This window comes from Eptesicus fuscus, chromosome 18 (assembly GCF_027574615.1).
Source record: "Eptesicus fuscus isolate TK198812 chromosome 18, DD_ASM_mEF_20220401, whole genome shotgun sequence".
Taxonomy (NCBI): Eukaryota; Metazoa; Chordata; class Mammalia; order Chiroptera; family Vespertilionidae; genus Eptesicus; species Eptesicus fuscus.
Window position 1 is genome coordinate 353,930 of NC_072490.1, and position 19,140 is coordinate 373,069.

Consider the following 19,140-nt stretch of genomic DNA (forward strand, 5'->3'; position numbering starts at 1 on the left):
AGCTCAGAACCAGGTCTCCTCCCTCAGCCCCCACCCCTACCCCCGGGTCCCACCTGTTTGTAGACCCGAAGACGCCCAGCCCTGCAAGCTCAGTGACCTTCCTGCTCCCCCCACCCCGCCCCCCATCCAGAGAGCCTGCAGGAGGCAGAGCGCTTGCCCCCCGCACTGCTGCTGCGTCTCATCCACCTCTTCGGGGCCGTCCTGGCAGGAGGGAAGGTAGGCCGGGCGGACCCCGTGGCCGGAGGGTGGCTGTCTCGGGGTCGTCCCTGGAGGAGCCCTTGCCCATTGCCCGTCTCCGTCCCTCCCCGCAGGAGAACGGGCAGCTGGCCTTGAGCGCCGGCTCTGTGCAGGGCCTGCTGGGAGTGGTGCAGGGCTGGGGCCGCGGGCCGGCCCAGGACTCCCGCCTCGTGGCGCTGGCGCTGGAGGCGCTGGTGGGCGCGGTCCACGCCCTGCATGCCAGCCGCACGCCCCACCGAGGTCCAGAGCTCCACACCCTGCTCGAGGGCTACTTCCGCGTCCTGAACGCTGACTGGCCGGCCGGGCCAAGCCCAGGCCCCGAAGAGGCCCTCGTCAGCCTGCGCGTCAGCATGCTGGGTGGGCACGGGCCGGGCCCGGGAGGCGGCCTGGGCAGGGCGGGGAGGACGGCCTAAGGCTGCCGTGGGTGCTGCTGGGGGGGGTGGGCAGGCTGACCCCTGACCCCTCCACAGACGCCATCCCCAGGATGCTGGCCTGCGAGGACCGGCCAGTGCTGCAGGCCACCTTCCTCAGCAACAACTGCTTCGAACACCTCATCCGCCTCATCCAGAACAGCAAGGTGGGCGGGCCGGGCGGGGGGCAGGGCCGGGAGCCGGAGGGGGGCCGCGTGTGGGTGTCCAGATGCTACTGCGCACACCTGGGCCGCACAGGCCCGAGGGACGTGTTGGTGTGGTGCCTACAGGGCAGTGGGGGGCCTGCGGCCCAGGATGGCTCTGTGCCCACAGGAGGGGGTGCTGTGGAAGGACAGGAGCTGCCCTGCCCCCTCCCACCCCCACCCCCCGTTTTCCCTTTCCCCAGCCCCAGGTCCGGGGCAGGAGGACGGCTCAGCGGTTTGGATGCAGTGCCTGCTCCTGTCCATGTAGCCGCCCGACCGACCATCCCTCTGAGCAGGGCATGGGGCTCAGCTTCCCTCCCCTTCTCTAGGGCCTGGGGGGGCACTCAGCCTGGGCTCAGGGCGAGTCCTTCCCTCTAGGGCAAGCCCTGGCAGCTGCCACCGGCCCTGCTCTAACCCTGCGCCTCCCTCCTCTCTCCTCTGCCTCCTCCACCCTGTGCCTCCCCTTCCCCACAGCTATACCTGCAGGCCCGGGCGCCCCCTGAGGGGGACAGTGACCTGGCTACCCGGTTACTGACCGAGCCCGATGTCCAGAAGGTACCGCCCTGGGGCTGACCCGCTCAGGCACTCGCCTCCCTGGGCACCCACCCCCTGGGCTCCTTGGAGCCCCCCCTGCCCTCTGCAGGGGGCTGAGCGGACAGGTGGGAGGCCTGGCGTGGCCTGGCAGCGGGGTTGGGTGTCCCAGGCTGTCTCACCTACTTCCCACACGTCCCTGTCTAAGGGGTCAGGGCAGGGGTGACCTGTGTCCTGCCTAGTCTTGCTTTTGGGCGCTGGGGTTTGGCTGTGCCAAGCCGGAGGGAACCTTCGAAACTCAACCACCTACACCCATTTCCCAGAAGGGAAACAGCCGATAGATATGCAGGGATTGGCCTGCAGTCGTTCCCGGGAAGGGGGGTCCCCCGCGTGGGGCCACTTCTTTCCGTGGAGCCTTGCACCTGCTCTAGAAAGGCCCCTGGGAGTCCCCCTCCTCCCACGCCCTCCTGAGGTGCCCCCGCCTCGCCTGCGGGGGCCGGGAAGCTCAGGGTATCAGGGGCTCCACGTGGGGCACCCTCTCTCTGGTGGCTCAGGGCCTGGGCTCCAGCCGCCAGGCCCCTCCCGGGTCTGTGGCCCTCGGCTGCATTCTGAGAGCCTGCATGTCCATTCCTCGGCGAGGCCCCCGGTTATAGATGAGGAAACAGCCCGCAGAGGGTCAGAAGGTGGTCCGGGTCACCAGGAGGATCAGGCAGAGCTGGGCCCATGGAGCCAAACACCCCTAGCACCTGCTGACCACGTCCCCGAGCCCTCCTGCCCCGCCCCTCAGGCTAGGGCAGGGGAGTGAGCAGCATGCCTCGGGCTCTCGGGGTCAGCGGGTGAGCCTCAGTGTCGCCACCTGGATCTGGTGGGCAAGGGCCAGGGGCACACTCCAAGGTCTCGAAGGTTCTTCTGGTTCTGACGTTCTGTGATGATCGCCCCTCCATTCCCCGGCCCCTGTCAATCATCCTGGGTGGTGGGCACTTGCTGGCCTGCCTGCACGCGTGTGTCTGGCGTGGGCGGGGGCGGGTGGGCGGCGGCCCATAAGCCCCCCAGACGGAGGGGTGTGGCGAGAGAGCCCTCCCCAGCCTTGGCGCCTCCCTGGCCTCTTCGTCAGAGTGGCTCTTGCCAAGCTGCTCAGAGAGGGCCCTGGGGTCCGGATGAGGCACAGCAGTTCGGGCGAGGAGTGGAGGGCCTGGTGCCAGACGGGGCTGCCATGCTCCCAGAGCCCCCAGCCCGCTCAGCCACCGCCCTGGGCACCTGCTCCTGGCCCTGCACCCCTCTTACTGCAGTGCCCGCTGCCAGCTGTGGTGCCCGGCTCCCGCCTCTCCTGACTGCCCCTCCCCCGCCCCAGGTGCTGGACCAGGACACCGACGCCATCGCCGTCCACGTGGTCAAGGTGCTGACCTGCGTCATGAGTGGCTCCCCCTCGGCCAAGGTGAGGCCACCCGCAGAGGGCTGTGGGCGGGAGGGAAACTCACCCCAGGCCCCGAGCTGGCCCGGGGGAGGCTGTCAGAGCAGGGGAGCCAGAGAGGTGCCACTCAGGGCCCTGGGCGGGCAGGTCATCAGTGGGCCCTGGAGCTGGTGTCCTGGGTCGGGGCTGCTTGGGGGATGGACGCGTGGGCTGACCCCATCTGCAGCCTCCTGTGGACCACCCCCCCCCCCCCGTATCCCTCGCAGCCCCGGCCCTGCGAGCTTGTGGCCCAGAGGCAGCCCCAGGTGAGGGAGCCCTGGGCACTGCCGCCTCCGACAGGGTTTCCGTGGGGGTGAGCTGTCCTGGGCCCACATCCATGTTCGTGCCCCCGGCCCCCCACCCACAGGAGGTGTTCAAGGAACGCATCGGCTACCCTCACCTGCACGAGGTTCTGCAGAGCCACGGCCCCCCCACCCACCGGCTGCTGCAGGAGCTGCTCAACATGGTGAGGGTGCAGCGGGCCCGGAGCCAGGACTGAGGCGGGGCCTCCGGGGAGGGCCGCTCTCCACCTGGGGGGCTGTGACCAGGGCCAGCACATCCTGTGACTGTGGCTGACCACGTGTCGGGGTCGCTGGGGTCTGAAGCCGCTGCATGTTAGCAAGTTCCAGGATTCTCCTGGGCTTTAGGCCGACCAGACTGAGCCGCGGGTCAGAGGGCGGTCCAGGGGTTGGAGGACTGTCGTCGGGACTGAGCCTCGGACACAGCCCGGGAGCTGAAGGGGGCGGTTTGGGGCGAGTGCGCGGAGCGAGGAAGCCCCGCGGGTGGCAGGTTACCTGCTCCGCGCCAGGTGCCCAGGAGCTAGGACCTCTCTCCCCCGACAGGCTGTGGAGGGCGACCACAGCACGTGCCCGCCGCCGCCCGTCCGCAACGAGCAGCCGGTGCTGGTGCTGACGCGCTGGCTGCCGGCGCTGCCCACGGCCGAGCTGCAGCTCTTCCTGGCCCAGCGCCTGCGGAGGCTCTGCGACAGCTGCCCCGCCAGCCGCGCCACCTGCGTGCAGGCCGGGCTGGTGGGCTGCCTGCTGGGGACGCTCGGCACGGGCGTGGCCCTGGGGACCCGCTGCCGGGAGCAGCTGCTGGCGCTGCTGCAGGCCCTGGGCCGCGTGTCTCTGAGGCCCCCGGAGCTGCGTCGCCTGCTCCGCCCGCCACCGGGGCTGGACTCGGGGCCGGGAGGGGCCGGGGCCGGGAGCGCCCGCCACGCGGGCGCCGTCATCCGCGCGCTGTCAGGCATGGCCCGGCACCGGGGCCCTGCGCGAGCCCTGCACTACTTCGACCTCACGCCCAGCATGGCGGGCATCATGGTGCCCCCGGTGCAGCGCTGGCCGGGGACCGGCTTCACCTTCCACGCCTGGCTCTGCCTGCACCCACTGGCTGCCGCCCCGGCCCCGGCCCCGGCCCGGCGTCTCCAGCGAAAGCAGCTGTACAGGTGGGTGCGTGCCAGGGACCGGGCCGAGTGCCAGGGCGCACGGAGGACCAGCAGGCCTAACTGGCTCGGCCTGTCCCCAGCTTCTTCACCAGCAGTGGCTCAGGGTTCGAGGCCTTCTTCACGGCGGCCGGGACCCTGGTGGTGGCTGTGTGCACCAGGAAGGAGTACCTGACGCTGAGCTTGCCGGAGGTGTCCTTTGCCGACTCTGCCTGGGTGAGCCTCCATCCTTGTGTGTCAGGGGGGGGGGCGGCGGGGGGAGCATCCTCGTGCGGCCGGCAGGGGGTCCCCAAGCCCCCGCCCACAGCCTGACGCCGTGCTTCTGTCCCAGCACTGCGTGGCCGTCGTCCACGTGCCCGGCTGGCTCTTCAGCCAGAACCTGGTGCATGTCTACAAGGATGGCCATCTGGTCAAGACGGCGCCCCTCCGCTGCCCCTCCCTCACCGAGGTGCGCCGGGCAGGGTTTGGGGGGCTTGGGTGTCGGGGGGACCTGGGCAGGGTGGGGTCTGTGCAGCCCTGGGGGCCACTGTGCAGAGCTGGATGTAGGTGGACCCAGGCTTGGCTGTGAGCTGACTGCCCCCCACCCCCCCACCCCCCGGCCCCACAGCCCTTCTCTTCCTGCTGCATCGGCTCCGCTGGCCACCGCACGACGACCACCACCACGGGGCTGCCGGCGCCCGCGGTCCCCGCCGCCCTGGCTCCCACGCACCCCTCCCTCACCCGCTCCCAGTCGGTCCCGGCGACCGCGGGGCTGGGCTGGGGGGCTGGGCTGGGGGCCCCTCCGCAGGAGGGCAGCATCAGCTCCACCCTTGCAGGCACCCAGGACACGCGCTGGGGCAGCCCCACCTCCCTGGAGGGCGAGCTGGGGGCCGTGGCCATCTTCCACGAAGCCCTGCCCGCGGCAGGCCTGCAGGCCCTGTGCAGCCTGGGTACGCAGCCCACCCCTCCCGGCCCGGCCCCCGCCCCGGCCCCCGGCCCCCCGCCCCCCAGGGTCCCCAGTCAGGGTGGCTGGAGTCTTAGAGTGCCCAGGCCGGAAAGTAGGGTCTCCGGGGAGAAGGCATCCCTGGAAGGGCTCTGGTCAGGGCTCTGGATGGGGCTTGGCCGGGGGGGCCCCAGTCTGAAGGCCCTGCCCACCCGCAGGGCCCAACGAGACAGCACCCTTCAAGCCCGAGGGCGACCTGCACGAACTCGGCGCCAAGCTGCTCCTCCATTACTCCCCTCAGGTACCGGGGGGCAGTGGGCTCAACCCCGGTACCTCCCCGGCACCCCACCGCCGGCCGCCCCCCACCTGACTCTGCCCGCCCGCCCGCCCGCAGGCCTGTCAGAACAACATCTGCCTGGACCTGTCCCCTGGGCACGGGCTGGATGGCCGCCTGACGGGCCACCGGGTGGAGACCTGGGACGTGAAGGTGTGTGTGCACATGTGGGCGACGCGTGCAGAAAGCGTGAGCGTGGGCACGTGTGTGTACAGGGTGGGCTGGGGAGAGGCCCGGGGCCCTGGGAGGCCTTTAGGAGGCCTGGGATCGAGAGCAAAGCTTGCCTGGCCCAAGCGCCCAGAACAGACATGATGGGGGGCAGGGCCAGGGCAGGGCCGGGAACTGCCTCTCACGGCCGCCCGCCCCCAGGATGTGGTGAGCTGTGTGGGAGGCATGGGTGCCCTGCTGCCCCTCCTGGAGCGAGTGGCTGCCCAGCCCCTAGAGGCCGAGGCAGGTCCAGCTGAGACGCATGACCTCGTGGGGCCCGAGCTGACCTCTAGCCACAACACCCAGGGCCTGGCCCTCCCCCTGGGCAAGTCCCCAGGTATGCATCCCGGGTGCCCGGCCGAGGGGTGGGAATGTGGGCGGGCAGGGGGCGGGGGGGCTGGAGGGCCCGAGTTGCTGTGGCCACTGGCAGGCCCTTGACCCACATCTGTCCCCTTCCTGGGGCCACAGAGGAGCGGATGGAGAGGAACGCAGTGGCGGCCTTCCTGCTGATGCTGCGGAACTTCCTGCAGGGCCACCCTGTGAACCAGGAGAGCCTGGTGCAGTGCCAGGGCCCCGCCATCCTCGGGGCGCTCCTGCGCAAGGTGGGCCTGTGGGGCCGGCGAGGGGCTGCCCTGTCGGGGTCGGGGGACCAAGAGGCCATTAGTCAGGGAGCGCCTCCTGGGGGAGGTGGCATTTGAGGGGGGCCTTGAAAGGCTGGGCAGGCCCGGCCGGTGAGGCTCAGGGGTTGAGCATCGACCTAGGAACCAGGGGGTCACGGTCCGATTCCCGGTCAGGGCACAGGCTCGATCCCCAGTGTGGGGCGCGCAGGAGGCTGCCGATCCATGATTCTCCCTCATCACGGATGTTTCTCTCTCTCCCTCTCCCTTCCTCTCTGAAATCAATCATATTTTTTTAAAAAAGAAAGGCTGGGCAGGGTGTGGCTGAGGGTCCGGGGGAAGCACCAGCTCAGGCTGGGACGGGGGACTGCTCCGCAGGCTGGGGGCTGGCACTGCAGAGCCTGGAGGGGCCCTGAGGGGTCCGAGCAGGCAGGACGCGGGTGTCCGTCCGCCTGTGCAGGGCAGAGCGGGAGCCGGGAGGCTGCACGGGCGGTGGGCAGGGCCGGGCATCTCACTCCACCTCCTCCGCTCCAGGTGCCCAGCGGGGCCATGGACATGAACGTGCTCATGGCTGCCCAGCTGCTGATGGAGCAGGTGGCCGCCGAGGGCAGCGGGCCCCTCCTGTACCCACTCTACCACCACTTGCTCTTCAACTTCCACCTCTGGGCCCTCAGCGACTTCGCGGTGCGCCTCGGTAGGTGTGAGCCTCGGGCGGAGGGACGCCGCCAGGCCGGCCACGGTGGGGAGTCTCAGAAGCTCCGCGTGTCCCTGCGCTGAAGGGACAGGCCGGCCCTGGGGTGTCTGAGGGGACACGACCCGCGCTGGGAGTGTCGGGTAGGAGGATGGGAAAGGGCCCGGCTCGGCCTGGGGCCTGATCCCTCTGCGATGCCCGCTCAGGCCACGCCCAGTACATGGCCAGCGTCGTCCGCAAGCACAGACAGAAGCTGCAGAAGAAGTACGGGGTCCAGTTCATCCTCGACGCCCTGCACACCCACTACAGGTGAGGCTGGTGAGGGGCAGGTCGCCAGGGGCTGACCCCGCGGCCTCTGGCCTTGGGGGCCGGGTGGTCCAGTCCCCCCAGCTCACTGCCCACCCTCCCTGCTCTCTCTCCTCTGTGTCCCTCGTGCTCCCCTGGCCCTGGGTGGTGAGGGAGGACCTACCTGTGCAGCTCACAGCGGGAGTGCCCCCTAGCGGCCGACGAGCTGCGCGCGGTGCAGACCTCACTCCTGGAGCTGGTTCAGGAGCTCCTGACCCGGAGCTCCCTGGCCGAGGACCTGCAGGTGGTGCTGAGCTTCCTGGCAGCGGCCGGGGATGCCGGCCAGGTAGGCTGGAGGCTGGTGACGGGGCGGCCTGGGAGAGGGGCGGGGGCGGGCCACGTGGGGAGGCCCTGCCCAGCGTGAGCCTGTGTACCCCCCAGGTGCTGGGCGCCCTGAACCTGCTGCTGGCCCTGCTGCAGGGCTCACCTGCCCAGGAGCTCGTGGCTGGCTTCCTGCTGGAGCCGGGAAACCTGGAGGTGCTGCTGGCGCTGCTGGTGCGACCGTGGTCCCTGCCCCAGCTGCCGGAGCGCGTCTGCAAGGTACCCGCCCTCCCCCACCCCGGCATCCCCCGCCGTGGCCACTGCCTGAGGCCCAGGGAGCTCGTGGGACTTCCCCTCCGCGGTGACTTCCTCCCTGTGGTGCCCAGGTCCTGCGCAGACTGCAGCAGAGTGAGCACCTGCCCGAGCACAGCCGCCAGCGGCTTCGGCTCCGAGAGGGTGGCCTCCAGGGGCTTGTCGCCTGCCTGCCGGAGGGGGTGGTCTCCCTCCAGCTCTGCCAGGGCCTCTACAGGCTGTTCCTGGGCACAGGTACCACCTGGCTGGGGTCAAAGGGCAGGCCACGTGGAGGGGTGACATGGCTCCAGGATCAGGGCAGGTGGGAAGAGGGCAGGAGTTGGTGCAGGGGCCGAGGCTGAGCCAGCAGGGGAGGATTAGGGTCAGGGTCAGGGTCAGGGTCAAGCTCTCAGTCCCCTCTGGCCCTCCTCCCAGACTGCCTGAGCCTCTCAGACCTGATGGCCGTGGTGCAGCTGTCCCTCAAGGCCGACCTCAGCGTCCGCCTGGACATCTGTCGTAAGGTGAGTGTGGGCGGTGAAGCTTTGGGGGGTCCGCCCTGAGGGCTCACTTTGTCTGCGGCAGTGAGGGGTCCTGGAGTCTCCCCAGAAAGGCTCCGGGCCGGGCCGGGGGCAGATCTCTCCGGCGAGCCCCTCACTCTCGGTGCCCTGGCCCGCAGCTCTTCCACCTCTTCTACGGGCAGCCCGACGTCGTGCGGCTGCTGGCCCGGCAGGCTGGCTGGCAGGACGTCCTGACCCGGCTGTACGTGCTGGAGGCCGCCACGGCCGGCAGCCCCCTGCCCTTCCCCTCGGAGCTGCCCGCCTCCCCAGAGCCAGCCTCGCCCAAGCCATCCACCGAGTCCCCCGACTCTTCGGACGTCTTCCTGCCCTCGGAGGCCCCCTGCCCCGACCCCGATGCCTTTTACCAGGCGCTCTCCCCATTCTCCCCACCCTTGGACCTGGGCCTGGAACGGTCCAGCGTGGACTCGGGCAACATCGCAGGTGGCGGCAACGGCAGCAGCGGGACCCTTACTCCAGCCAGCCAGCCGGGCACGCCCTCCCCGCTGGACGGGCCCCGGCCCTTCCCCGCTGCCCAGGGCCGCCACAGCTCCAGTCTCTCCAACGTGCTGGGGGACGGCAGCCTCCCGGAGCCCACCACCAGTGGGGATGACACCTCCAACACCAGCAACCCCCAGGTGAGGCGGGCCCCCCTCTGCCACTGTCTGGCACTCGGGGGGACACCTCTCGGCACGCGGCAGGCAGGCAGCCTTTCGACGGTGTAGCCCTGCCTGACATCGGGCTGCAGCCGCCAGAGGGGTCCCAGCACAGGGCAGGGCTTTGCAGGGTCCGTGGACAGCCCTTCGGGTCCTGCCTGGTGCTTCTGGGCCTCGAGTTCGGCCTCTGTTTATTCTATGGCACCTTTCCAAAGCGTTCCAGCGCAGTTCTTTTTTTTTTATTTTCATGTATCATTATTGATTTCAGAGGAGAGACAGAAACATCAATGATGAGAGAGAAGCATGGATCAGCTGCCTCCTGCACGCCCCCCACTGGGGATTGAGCCCGCAACCCGGGCCTGTGCCCTGACTAGGAATTGAACTGTGCCCTGACCAGGTTCATAGGTCGACGCTCAACCACTGAGCTGGGCTCCAGGGCAGGTCTTGAGGCCTGTGAGGACTGAAATCTAATTTTGTGAGCCGCCTAGGCGTGTCTTAGGGGTCACTGAAACCCCGGGATCCTCCCAGGAATCCAGGCAGCGGCTGAGGCCTCGGCACCATTCTTCTCGGCCTCAGAGCCAGGCCATCTATTGGCTGAATGCTCTGTCCCTACGAGTGGTGGGCAAGGGGTGCTGACTGGCAGAGCATGAGGTCACTCTGACCCCCCGGCCCCGGCCCACACCTCGCACCACCCACCTGGCCCACAGCAGCCCCCCGAGGAGGAGCTGTGCAACCTGCTCACCAACATGCTGTTCCTGGTGACGTGGCGGGGCGTGGAGGACAGCGACGAGGCCGCCTGGCGGGAACGTGGCCAGGTCTTCTCGGTGCTCACCCAGCTGGGGGCCTCGGCCACACTGGTGCGCCCCCCAGACTGCATCAAGCGCAGGTGAGGGGCGTCCCGGGGGGGCGGGGCCTTCCGGAGGCCTGCGGGGAGGGCAGGCAGGCGGGGAGGGGAGGGCAGGCAGCAGGCTGACGCCGGAGCCCCTCGCCCGTCCCCAGCCTCCTGGAGATGATGCTGGAGTCAGCCCTGAGCGACATCAAGGAGGCCTCGGCCGCGGGCCTGGCCAGCCTCACCCGGCAGGTGCTCTGGCTGCTGCGCCTGCTGCAGGACTTCCTGTGCTCCGAGGGCCATGGCAACCAGGAGCTGTGGAGTGAGAAGGTGCGGGGCCGTGTGAGCTCACGCACTCTGAGTCTGCAGGCGTCCGGGGGGAGGGTGGACGTGTGTGCAGTCCCGGGTGGACGTGTGCAGTCCCAGGTGGACATGTGTGCCGTTCCGGGTGGGTCCACACGGGTGTCTGAGCATGGACTTGTCTGTCTGTGTGAGCCCCCCCTGGCCCCTGCCCCACCCTTACCTTGCTCCGTCCCCATGGGTGATGGCTGCTGGGTGCTGTGTGGCAGCTCTTTGAAGGTGTGTGCAACCTGCTCGACCGCCTGGGAGCCTGGTCCCACCTGGCCAACGGCACGGCGGATCTCCGAGAGATGGCACAGATTGGCCTGCACCTCGTGCTGGGCTACATCCTGTTGGAGGACCCACAGGTGAGGGCTGGGTGGGTGTGGGGAGGGGCGCGGCCATGGGGAGCTCTGGGGGACTTGGGGAGCACCCACACTTGCCTTGTGCCCTCAGCTGCACGCCCAGGCCTATGTGAGGCTGCACTCGCTGCTGCAGACCGCGGTGCCCATGCGCCGGGAGGAAGCCTGCTACGTGCTCTCCAAGCTGGAGGCGGCGCTGGCTCGGGCACTGAACGCCTCCCGCTGCGAGGCGGCCACGGAGGACCGGGAGGACCGGGAGCCCCCGACCACGGCGGCCGCCTCTGGGGAGCGCTGCTCCTGGCTGGTGCCGCTGGTGCGGACGCTGCTGGACCGCGCCTACGGGCCTCTGGGGCTGCAGTGGGGGCTGCCTTCCCTGCCGCCCACCAACGGCAGCCCCACCTTCTTTGAGGACTTCCAGGCCTTCTGTGCCACCCCCGAATGGCGCCACTTCATCGACAAGCAGGTGCCCGGAGGCGAGGGCGCGGGAGGAGAAGCGGGGGGCCGGGAGCCCACGTCGAGCGCTGGCCTCCTTCCCCTCAATCCCCCTCAATCCCCAGGTGCAGCCCACCATGTCCCAGTTCGAGATGGACACCTACGCCAAGAGCCACGACCTCATGTCCGGCTTCTGGAACTCGTGCTACGACACGCTCATGAGCAGCGGGCAGCGGCGCCAGCGGGAGCGCGCACACAGCAGCCAGGCTTTCCAGGTGCGTGTGTGGCGGGCCTGGAGCTGCACCTCACCGCGCCCCAACCCGGAGCCTCCCGACCCGGGGGACGGCACGCGGCCCTGGGACTCACCCTCGCTCGCCCCGCCCTCCCCCAGGAGCTGGTGCTGGAGCCCGTGCAGCGGCGGGCGCGCCAGGAGGGGCTGCGCTACGGAGCGGCGCAGAAGCAGCAGGCGGCGCAGCTCTCCACGGCGCTGCTGCACTGGGGCGCCTTGTGGCGGCGCCTCTCCAGCCCCTGCGGGGCCTGGGCCCTCAGGTGGGCGGGGCCCTCAGGTGGGCGGGGCGGGGCCCTCGGTGGGCGGGGCGGGCCCTCAGGTGGGCGGGGCGGGGTCCTTGGTGGGCGGGGCCCTCGGTGGGCGGGGCGGGGTCCTCGGTGGGCAAGGCTGGGAAGGGGCGGGCATTGGGAGGGAGGAAGGGACCTGGAGAGCCTGGCTGCCTGCCTTTGGGGGAGGCCTGGGAGGAACCACCTGTCCTGGGGTGTCTCTGCAGGGACCCGCCCACGCCCCGGTGGAAGATGTCCAGGGCCGAGACGTACTCACGCATGCGTCTGAAGCTGGTGCCCAACCATCACTTCAACGCTCACCTGGAAGCCAGTGCCCTCCGCGACAACCTAGGTGAGAGGGTGAGCCAGTTGGGTCCGCCCGACCTCACACGCTGCCCGGTCCGTTTCTGGCTGAACACCCGTGGGCTCGTTGCAGGCGAGGCCCCCCTGACACCCACCGAGGAGGCGGCGCTGCCTCTGGCAGTAACCAAAGAGGCCAAAGTCAGCTCCGCGCCCGAGGAGCTGCCGGAAGACCAGCTGGGCGAGGATGAGCTGGCCTCCCTGGAGACTGCGTGAGTGGGGCTGGGAGAGCGGCCGGGGCCCGCGTCCCGAGTCCGTGCCCTCTGCCGCAGGGCAAAACACCCCCGAAGGGCAAAACTGCCCCGAACCCGGTGGGGCTGGCGAGAGGTGTGGCACAGAAAGGTGTCCCTCTTCCACGGCTGGGCACCCAGAGCTGGACTGAGACACAGCCATCCCAGGATGGGGCCCACGGAGCGGGGAGGGCCAGAGCGAGGGGAAGCTGGGCACACGGTGTCCTGGCAGGACATTCAGAGACCCAGGGGCAGGACCTGGGCCAGTCTGGACCCTGAGCGGCTCCTCCTCCCCTCTGACTGGACGGCCCTCGGAGGAGCGTGCTCCTTGGGCTTGCTGGGAAGGGAGTCCCAGAGCCGAGGGCCTGAGGTGGGCGCTGCCCCGCAGGATGGAGGCGGCGGAACTGGACGAGCAGCATGAGAAGCTGGTGCTGTCGGCTGAATGCCAGCTGGTCACGGTGGTGGCCGTGGTGCCGGGGCTGCTGGAGGTCACCACGCAGCACATATACTTCTACGACGGCAGCGCCGAGCGTGTGGAAACCGAGGAGGGTGCGCCTGGGGAAGCTGCGAGGAGGGAGGGCGGGCAGGGGTGGCGGGTCCGCTGGGGCCAGGCCGAGCGACTCCTGCACCCGCTCTCCGCCCTGGCAGGCATCGGTCACGACTTCCGGCGGCCGCTGGCCCAGCTGCGCGAGGTCTACCTGCGGCGCTTCAACCTGCGCCGTTCCGCGCTTGAGCTCTTCTTCATCGACCAGGCCAACTACTTCCTCAACTTCCCCTGCAAGGTGGGCGGGACGGCAGCCTCCTCTCCGGGCCCGGCCCCCAGGCCTCAGCCCTGCTCCGTCCCGCCCCACACCCAGATGCGCAACCAGGTGTACAAGTGGCTCCTGCGCCTGCGGCCGCCTGCCCAAGGCTACCTGAGCAGCCGCTCCCCGCAGGAGATGCTGCGAGCCTCGGGCCTCACCCAGGTGGGAGCCCGGGCTGTGGGGGGTGCGGGGTGAGGGGTGGGGGGGGGGTCGCGGCCCTGTGGTTGGGAGGCGCGCTGGACCCCTCCACTGGCTCACCTCTTGCCTGCCCTGCGCTCCTCCCCTCCTCCCCTCCCCCCAGAAATGGGTCCAGCGGGAAATATCCAATTTCGAGTATCTGATGCAGCTCAACACCATCGCCGGGCGGACGTACAACGACTTGTCTCAGTACCCTGTGGTGAGAGCCCGCTCCGTACCTCCACCCGCCAGCCCGTTCACCCAAGTGTAGGCACTGATGGGGGCCACGCCCTGAGCCTGGTCCTAGGTCGGTGTTGCCTAAGCCCTGGCCTCTGTTCCTGCCACCCCTTCCCACACACACACACACACACACAGCCCCCTCTGGTCCCCTCCTGGCCTGTTTCCCCGGAAGGCAGTCCGTCCTGCTCCCCTGTGGCCTCTCCAAGTGGGTCCCCACCTGTGGGCTCTGCCCATCTTCCTGCGGGTGAGGGCAGGGCAGAGCGGGCAGGGAGGCCATCAGGACCCTCATGCAGCTCCTGCCCGGGTGGGCGGCCAGTTCCCCTGGGTCCTACAGGACTACGTGTCCCCCACCCTGGACCTCAGCAACCCAGCCGTCTTCCGGGACCTGTCCAGGCCCATCGGTGTGGTGAACCCCAAGCACGCCCAGCTCGTGAGGGAGAAGTGAGCATGTGGGCAAGGCTGGGCTCGGGCGGGACAGGCTCCGGGAGGGCTTCTGCCGACCCCCCCCCCCCAATTGTGACTCCAGGTACGAGAGCTTCGAGGACCCAGCGGGCACCATTGACAAGTTCCACTACGGCACCCACTATTCCAACGCAGCGGGCGTGATGCACTACCTCATCCGCATGGAACCCTTCACCTCGCTGCACGTCCAGCTGCAGAGTGGCCGGTGCGGCCCGGGGCGGGGGGGGGGGCGGGCAGGTGGCCGCGGGGGGGGGGAGGCCAGCGATGAGGGGAAGAGGCAGGTCCTCCCCCGCCGTCACCCCTCACTTTGGCCCGTGCCCCTCCCCAGCTTCGACTGCTCTGACCGGCAGTTCCACTCGGTGGCGGCGGCCTGGCAGGCCCGCCTGGACAGCCTGGCCGACGTGAAGGAGCTCATCCCAGAATTCTTCTACTTCCCCGACTTCCTGGAGAACCAGAACGGTAGGCACTGGTGTGGGGATGCAGACGCGGGCTGGGCGGCCGGGGCACAGGAGCAGGTGTGGTGGGGAAGGAGGTGGGGGAGGGGGGCAGGTGTGGTGGGGAAGGAGGTGGGGGTGGAGGGCAGGTGTGGTGGGGAAGGAGATGGGGAAGGGGGGGCAGGTGTGGTGGGGAAGGAGGTGGGGGTGGGGGAGCAGGTGTGGTGGGGAAGGAGGTGGGGGTGGGGAGCAGGTGTGGTGGGGAAGGAGGTGGGGGGGGGGCAGGTGTGGTGGGGAAGGAGGTGGGGTGGGGGCAGGTGTGGTGGGGAAGGAGGTGGGGGTGGGGGGCAGGTGTGGTGGGGAAGGAGGTGGGGGTGGGGGGCAGGTGTGGTGGGGAAGGAGGTGGGGGTGGGGGGCAGGTGTGGTGGGGAAGGAGGTGGGGGAGGGGACAGGTGTGGTGGGGAAGGAGGTGGGGGTGGGGGGCAGGTGTGGTGGGGAAGGAGGTGGGGGAGGGGGAGCAGGCGTGGAGGGGAAGGAGACGTGGGCCGGGGAGGGGTGAAGACAGCTGACTGACCAGTCCTCTGTCCCAGGCTTTGACCTGGGCTGCCTCCAGCTGACCAACGAGAAGGTAGGCGACGTGGTGCTGCCCCCGTGGGCCAGCTCCCCTGAGGACTTCATCCAGCAGCACCGCCAGGCCCTGGTGAGGACAGGAGCCATACAGCCGGGCAGCCGGGGTTGGAGGCCAGGGTTCGGGGTTAGCTGTCTGTCCCTGGACTGACCGCCCCTCCCCGTCCATCCCCAGGAGTCGGAATACGTGTCCACCCACTTGCATGAATGGATTGACCTCATCTTTGGCTACAAGCAGCGGGGCCCGGCCGCGGAGGAGGCCCTCAACATCTTCTATTACTGCACCTATGAGGGTGGGCAGTGCCCTGGGCTCCCGTGGAGGCTGGGCGCACGTGGAGGCTGGGCGCGGGGAGGCAGCGTAGAGGCAGAGAGCACAGAGGAGTCCTGACTGCTTGGTCTGCCCGCCAGGGGCTGTGGACCTGGACCAGGTGACAGACGAGCGGGAACGGAAGGCTCTGGAGGGCATTATCAGCAACTTCGGGCAGACTCCCTGTCAGCTGCTCAAGGTAAGGCCCGCGCGGAGGCCCGCGGGCAGGGATGTCCAGGCCACGGACGGAGCCAACTGGCCGCTCGCCCGCAGGAGCCGCATCCAGCCCGGCTCTCCGCGGAGGAAGCAGCCCAGCGCCTCGCACGCCTGGACACGAGCTCGCCCAGCATCTTCCAGCACCTGGACCAGCTCAGGGCCTTCTTCGCGGAGGTGAGAGGAGGCGGGGCCTCGGCGTCCTGCTCTCGGAAGTGAGGTTAACCTGCTGTTGTCCTTACCAGCCGCTTGGGGCAGATGGCAGACCTACATCAGGGCAACTGATTCTAAGGCACCTTGGGAAACCAGAGGGCCGTGGGCGTGCAGCTGGGCAGGAAAAGGCCCGGACACAGCACCTCTGGGGGCCTCAGGGAGACCGGAGGGAGGGCATCTGCATGGACACTCCCTCCCTTCCTGTCTGCGTCCCAGAACGCCCTGGGCCTGGGGGGGCATTTCTCAGGCTGCCCTCTCCTGCCCGCAGGCTGTGGGGACAGGGAGTGACGGGGTGGGTGGGCCGAGCTTGAGGCCCTGTCCGTCCCAGCTTCTCACTCACGTTCTGAGGTGCCCCCTGAAGACCCACTGGTCTCCCACGTGTTTCCCGGTGGGACCTGGGCCTCTGGGACCCCCAGCCTGGGGCCTCTGGGGGCGGAGGGTAAAGGAGGCAGCGGCGCCCAGGGAGCCGGTGGTGTAGGGGCGCTGGCTGGCCTCGGACACAGCCCGCCTGCCCTCGGCCCACAGCTCATCAGCGACGGCGTGCCCCTGGTGCTGGCCGTGGTTCCCCACCGGCAGCTCCACTCCTCCATGACCCCAGACCTGCTGGTAAGTGCGCTGGGCAGGAAGCCACCGGCCCCGCCCACCCCCCACCCCACCCCCCGACTGCACCCCAAACCTGCCTCTGCCCCCCTTGCTCGCAGGTGACCGTGAGTGCCAACGGGCTGCTGGGCACCCACAGCTGGTCGCCCTATGACCGCAACATAAGCAACTACTTCAGGTTCATCAAAGACTCCACCAAGTGAGAGGGCTACGGCGGGGGGTCCCCGAAGCGGAACGCTGGCCAGCCGCTGGGTCTGGCCGAGGACCCCGAGGGCCTCGGGACCCCGGCCTCACCTGTCCTTCCCTTCCTTGGGTCAGGGGGCAGCGGCTGCTGAGTGGCCCCTGGGTACCGGGCAGCGGTGTGAGCGGGCAAGCCCTGGCAGTAGCCCCTGACGGAAAGCTGCTATTCAGTGGTGGCCACTGGGACGGCAGCCTCTGCGTGACCGCGCTCCCGCGAGGCAAGCTGTTGAGCCAGATCAACCGCCACCTTGGTATGAGCGCCGTGAAGCTGGGGCGGGGCGGGGCGGGGCGGGCAGTGTGCTAGAGGCTGGCCAGAGAGGCGTGACGCTCTGTTCTGCTGGGACCTTCCCCGCCCGCGCAGACATAGTGACCTGCCTCGCGCTGGACACCTGCGGCATCTACCTCATCTCGGGCTCCCGGGACACCACCTGCATGGTGTGGCAGCTCCTGCACCAGGTGAGCCGGGCGGGCAGCTTGGGGGGCCCCCCTAGTCAGACCTGCCGCCCGCCTACCCCTCAGCAGGCTTCTAGTCCTGCTCCTCTCGTCCCCTTCCCTCCACGACCCTCGAGCTCTCTGGTTTTACCCAGTCCCCTCACGCTCCTGAGCCTTAGCCTCCTCGTTCAGGGGCCTGGATAATGGGGTGCCCCCAGGCCTGAGACAGCCCTGGGTTCCTACAGGGTGGTCTCTCGGTGGGACTGGCATCAAAGCCTATACAGGTCCTATACGGGCACGAAGCTGCCGTGAGTTGTGTGGCCATCAGCACGGAACTTGACATGGCTGTGTCTGGATCGGAGGTCTGTGTATGCCTGGGGCGGGGGGGGGGCTGAGTTTGCTGGGCGCTGCCTCTGGAACCCAGAGCCCCCTGCCTAGCACCCTAAGCTGCCTTCCTACAGGATGGAGCTGTGATCATCCACACTGTGCGCCGTGGCCAGTTTGTAGCGGCACTACGGCCCCCGGGGGCCATGTTGCCCGGACCTGTGTCCCACCTGGCGCTGGGGTCTGAGGGCCAGATCGTGGTACAGAGCTCGGCGCGGGAACGTCTGGGGGCTCAGGTATGGGAAAGGGGCACCCAGTCAAGACGGGTGGTTGGGATTCTGTGCTTGCTGACACCTCCTGCTTCTCCCAGGTCACCTACTCCTTGCACCTGTACTCGGTGAACGGGAGGCTGCGGGCTTCCCTGCCCCTGGTGGAGCAGCCCACCGCCCTGGCGGTGACGGAAGACTTTGTTCTGCTGGGCACGGCCCAGTGTGCCCTGCACATCCTCCACCTGAACAAGTGAGCCCCACTGTCTATGGGGTCATGGTCCCTCGGGGGTGGCCATTGGCAGAGGCACCAGGAGGTGCCCCTGTGGACCCACACCCTCTTTGCACGCTCATGGGCACGTCCTGCAAGTCCTGTCCCTGACTCCCCGCCCCCCACTAGGGAGACCTCGCCCTTGGCCTCTCTTAGCCACACATCCGTGGGAGATCTCTTCCTGAATCAGGGTTTCAATTGAGCATGAGGGCAAACAGGGCATTTAGGAGAATGAAGAGTCTGCTGGCTGCCAAGCTGCCTTGCCGTTTCGAGTCCGGGTATCCCCTCCTTCCCTCCCTCCAGACTGCTTCCGGCTGCGCCTCCCCTGCCCATGAAGGTGCCCATCCGCAGCATGGCTGTGACCAAGGAGCGCAGCCACGTACTTGTGGGGCTGGAGGATGGCAAGCTTATCGTGGTGGGCGCGGGGCAGCCCTCTAAGGTGAGGACAAGGGCGGGGCAGGGGGGCTCGAATGGGGCGGGGAGTGATGGGCTTGGCTGACCCCACCCGCCCCTCCCCCCAGGTGCGCAGCAGCCAGTTCGCTCGGAAACTCTGGCGGTCCTCCTCGCGGCGCATCTCGCAGGTGTCCTCTGGGGAGACGGAGTACAAACCGGAGGAGGCGCGCTGACCGCCTGTCCCGCCCCAGCGCGGCCCCGCCCACCGGAGGCCCCGCCCCAGCGCGGGCCCGCCCACACGGAGGCCCCGCCCAGGAGTCAGCGGAGCTGTCAGCTGGCACTCGGGGTGGGCGGTACCTCACCCCCACCCAGCTCAGGGATTGGCGGGCGGAGTCACTCCCGGAAGTCCCGCCCCTCGCCGGCAGAGGGGCATCCGGAATCCCGGCCCTGGCCCCAGGGACCGCACAGCACTTTCTGCAGAGTCTGGGGCGGGGAACCCAGCCTCCCGAGCCCCGTTCCGGCAGCACAGGGACCGGCCGTGGCCTTAACCCCAAGGCGGCCCCGCTCCCGTTCTCGGCAATAAACGTGGCCTAGTTTTGTAGCTGCTCCGCCTCCCGAGTTTGCGCGCGCGCGGCTCAGCCCGCCCGGGTCCATTAGGACGCGGGACCCCTGGTCGTGAGCCCTCCGGGGCAGCTCGCTCCTCCCTGTGGCCTCAGTTTCCCCAGCCGCCCCGACCTGCCCCTCGGGCCCCTGCCCTGCCGGCCGTTCTCCCGGCTCGTGCTCGCACTCAGTCCTCCACGTGGCCGCCCTGCAGGCATCCGTGCGCTCCCGCCTTCCGGGCCCAGCGAAGGGTGGGCGCGTCTGCGCGATCCTCTTTGGGG

The 19,140-nt window shown here is 69.3% G+C and overlaps 1 protein-coding gene across 2 annotated transcripts in view; it reads left to right on the forward strand.

The window, feature by feature from the left end:
• The window catches only part of NBEAL2 (neurobeachin like 2), a 28,193-nt gene extending 9,341 nt beyond the window's left edge, over positions 1-18,852 (forward strand). Inside the window, exons 7-54 of one of the 2 annotated variants that reach the window (XM_054729926.1) lie at positions 131-216; positions 312-594; positions 708-814; positions 1,325-1,405; positions 2,733-2,816; positions 3,199-3,297; positions 3,674-4,275; positions 4,356-4,488; positions 4,604-4,720; positions 4,880-5,201; positions 5,413-5,495; positions 5,589-5,681; positions 5,898-6,072; positions 6,204-6,337; positions 6,887-7,046; positions 7,250-7,352; positions 7,521-7,674; positions 7,770-7,928; positions 8,036-8,195; positions 8,376-8,461; positions 8,617-9,132; positions 9,858-10,036; positions 10,150-10,309; positions 10,549-10,686; positions 10,775-11,143; positions 11,238-11,387; positions 11,504-11,661; positions 11,895-12,019; positions 12,104-12,239; positions 12,646-12,806; positions 12,906-13,222; positions 13,362-13,457; positions 13,794-13,918; positions 14,004-14,144; positions 14,268-14,398; positions 14,964-15,073; positions 15,176-15,293; positions 15,409-15,506; positions 15,581-15,697; positions 16,259-16,339; positions 16,435-16,532; positions 16,652-16,824; positions 16,935-17,029; positions 17,251-17,367; positions 17,467-17,625; positions 17,700-17,848; positions 18,170-18,305; positions 18,388-18,852. In XM_054729926.1, coding sequence (XP_054585901.1) covers positions 131-216; positions 312-594; positions 708-814; positions 1,325-1,405; positions 2,733-2,816; positions 3,199-3,297; positions 3,674-4,275; positions 4,356-4,488; positions 4,604-4,720; positions 4,880-5,201; positions 5,413-5,495; positions 5,589-5,681; positions 5,898-6,072; positions 6,204-6,337; positions 6,887-7,046; positions 7,250-7,352; positions 7,521-7,674; positions 7,770-7,928; positions 8,036-8,195; positions 8,376-8,461; positions 8,617-9,132; positions 9,858-10,036; positions 10,150-10,309; positions 10,549-10,686; positions 10,775-11,143; positions 11,238-11,387; positions 11,504-11,661; positions 11,895-12,019; positions 12,104-12,239; positions 12,646-12,806; positions 12,906-13,222; positions 13,362-13,457; positions 13,794-13,918; positions 14,004-14,144; positions 14,268-14,398; positions 14,964-15,073; positions 15,176-15,293; positions 15,409-15,506; positions 15,581-15,697; positions 16,259-16,339; positions 16,435-16,532; positions 16,652-16,824; positions 16,935-17,029; positions 17,251-17,367; positions 17,467-17,625; positions 17,700-17,848; positions 18,170-18,305; positions 18,388-18,492 — 7,679 coding nt within the window. In that variant the 3' untranslated portion in view covers positions 18,493-18,852. The remainder of the gene's footprint in view (positions 1-130; positions 217-311; positions 595-707; positions 815-1,324; positions 1,406-2,732; positions 2,817-3,198; positions 3,298-3,673; positions 4,276-4,355; positions 4,489-4,603; positions 4,721-4,879; positions 5,202-5,412; positions 5,496-5,588; positions 5,682-5,897; positions 6,073-6,203; positions 6,338-6,886; positions 7,047-7,249; positions 7,353-7,520; positions 7,675-7,769; positions 7,929-8,035; positions 8,196-8,375; positions 8,462-8,616; positions 9,133-9,857; positions 10,037-10,149; positions 10,310-10,548; positions 10,687-10,774; positions 11,144-11,237; positions 11,388-11,503; positions 11,662-11,894; positions 12,020-12,103; positions 12,240-12,645; positions 12,807-12,905; positions 13,223-13,361; positions 13,458-13,793; positions 13,919-14,003; positions 14,145-14,267; positions 14,399-14,963; positions 15,074-15,175; positions 15,294-15,408; positions 15,507-15,580; positions 15,698-16,258; positions 16,340-16,434; positions 16,533-16,651; positions 16,825-16,934; positions 17,030-17,250; positions 17,368-17,466; positions 17,626-17,699; positions 17,849-18,169; positions 18,306-18,387) is intronic. The other variant, XM_054729927.1, reaches the window with a different exon arrangement.
• Positions 18,853-19,140: the final 288 nt, after the last annotated feature.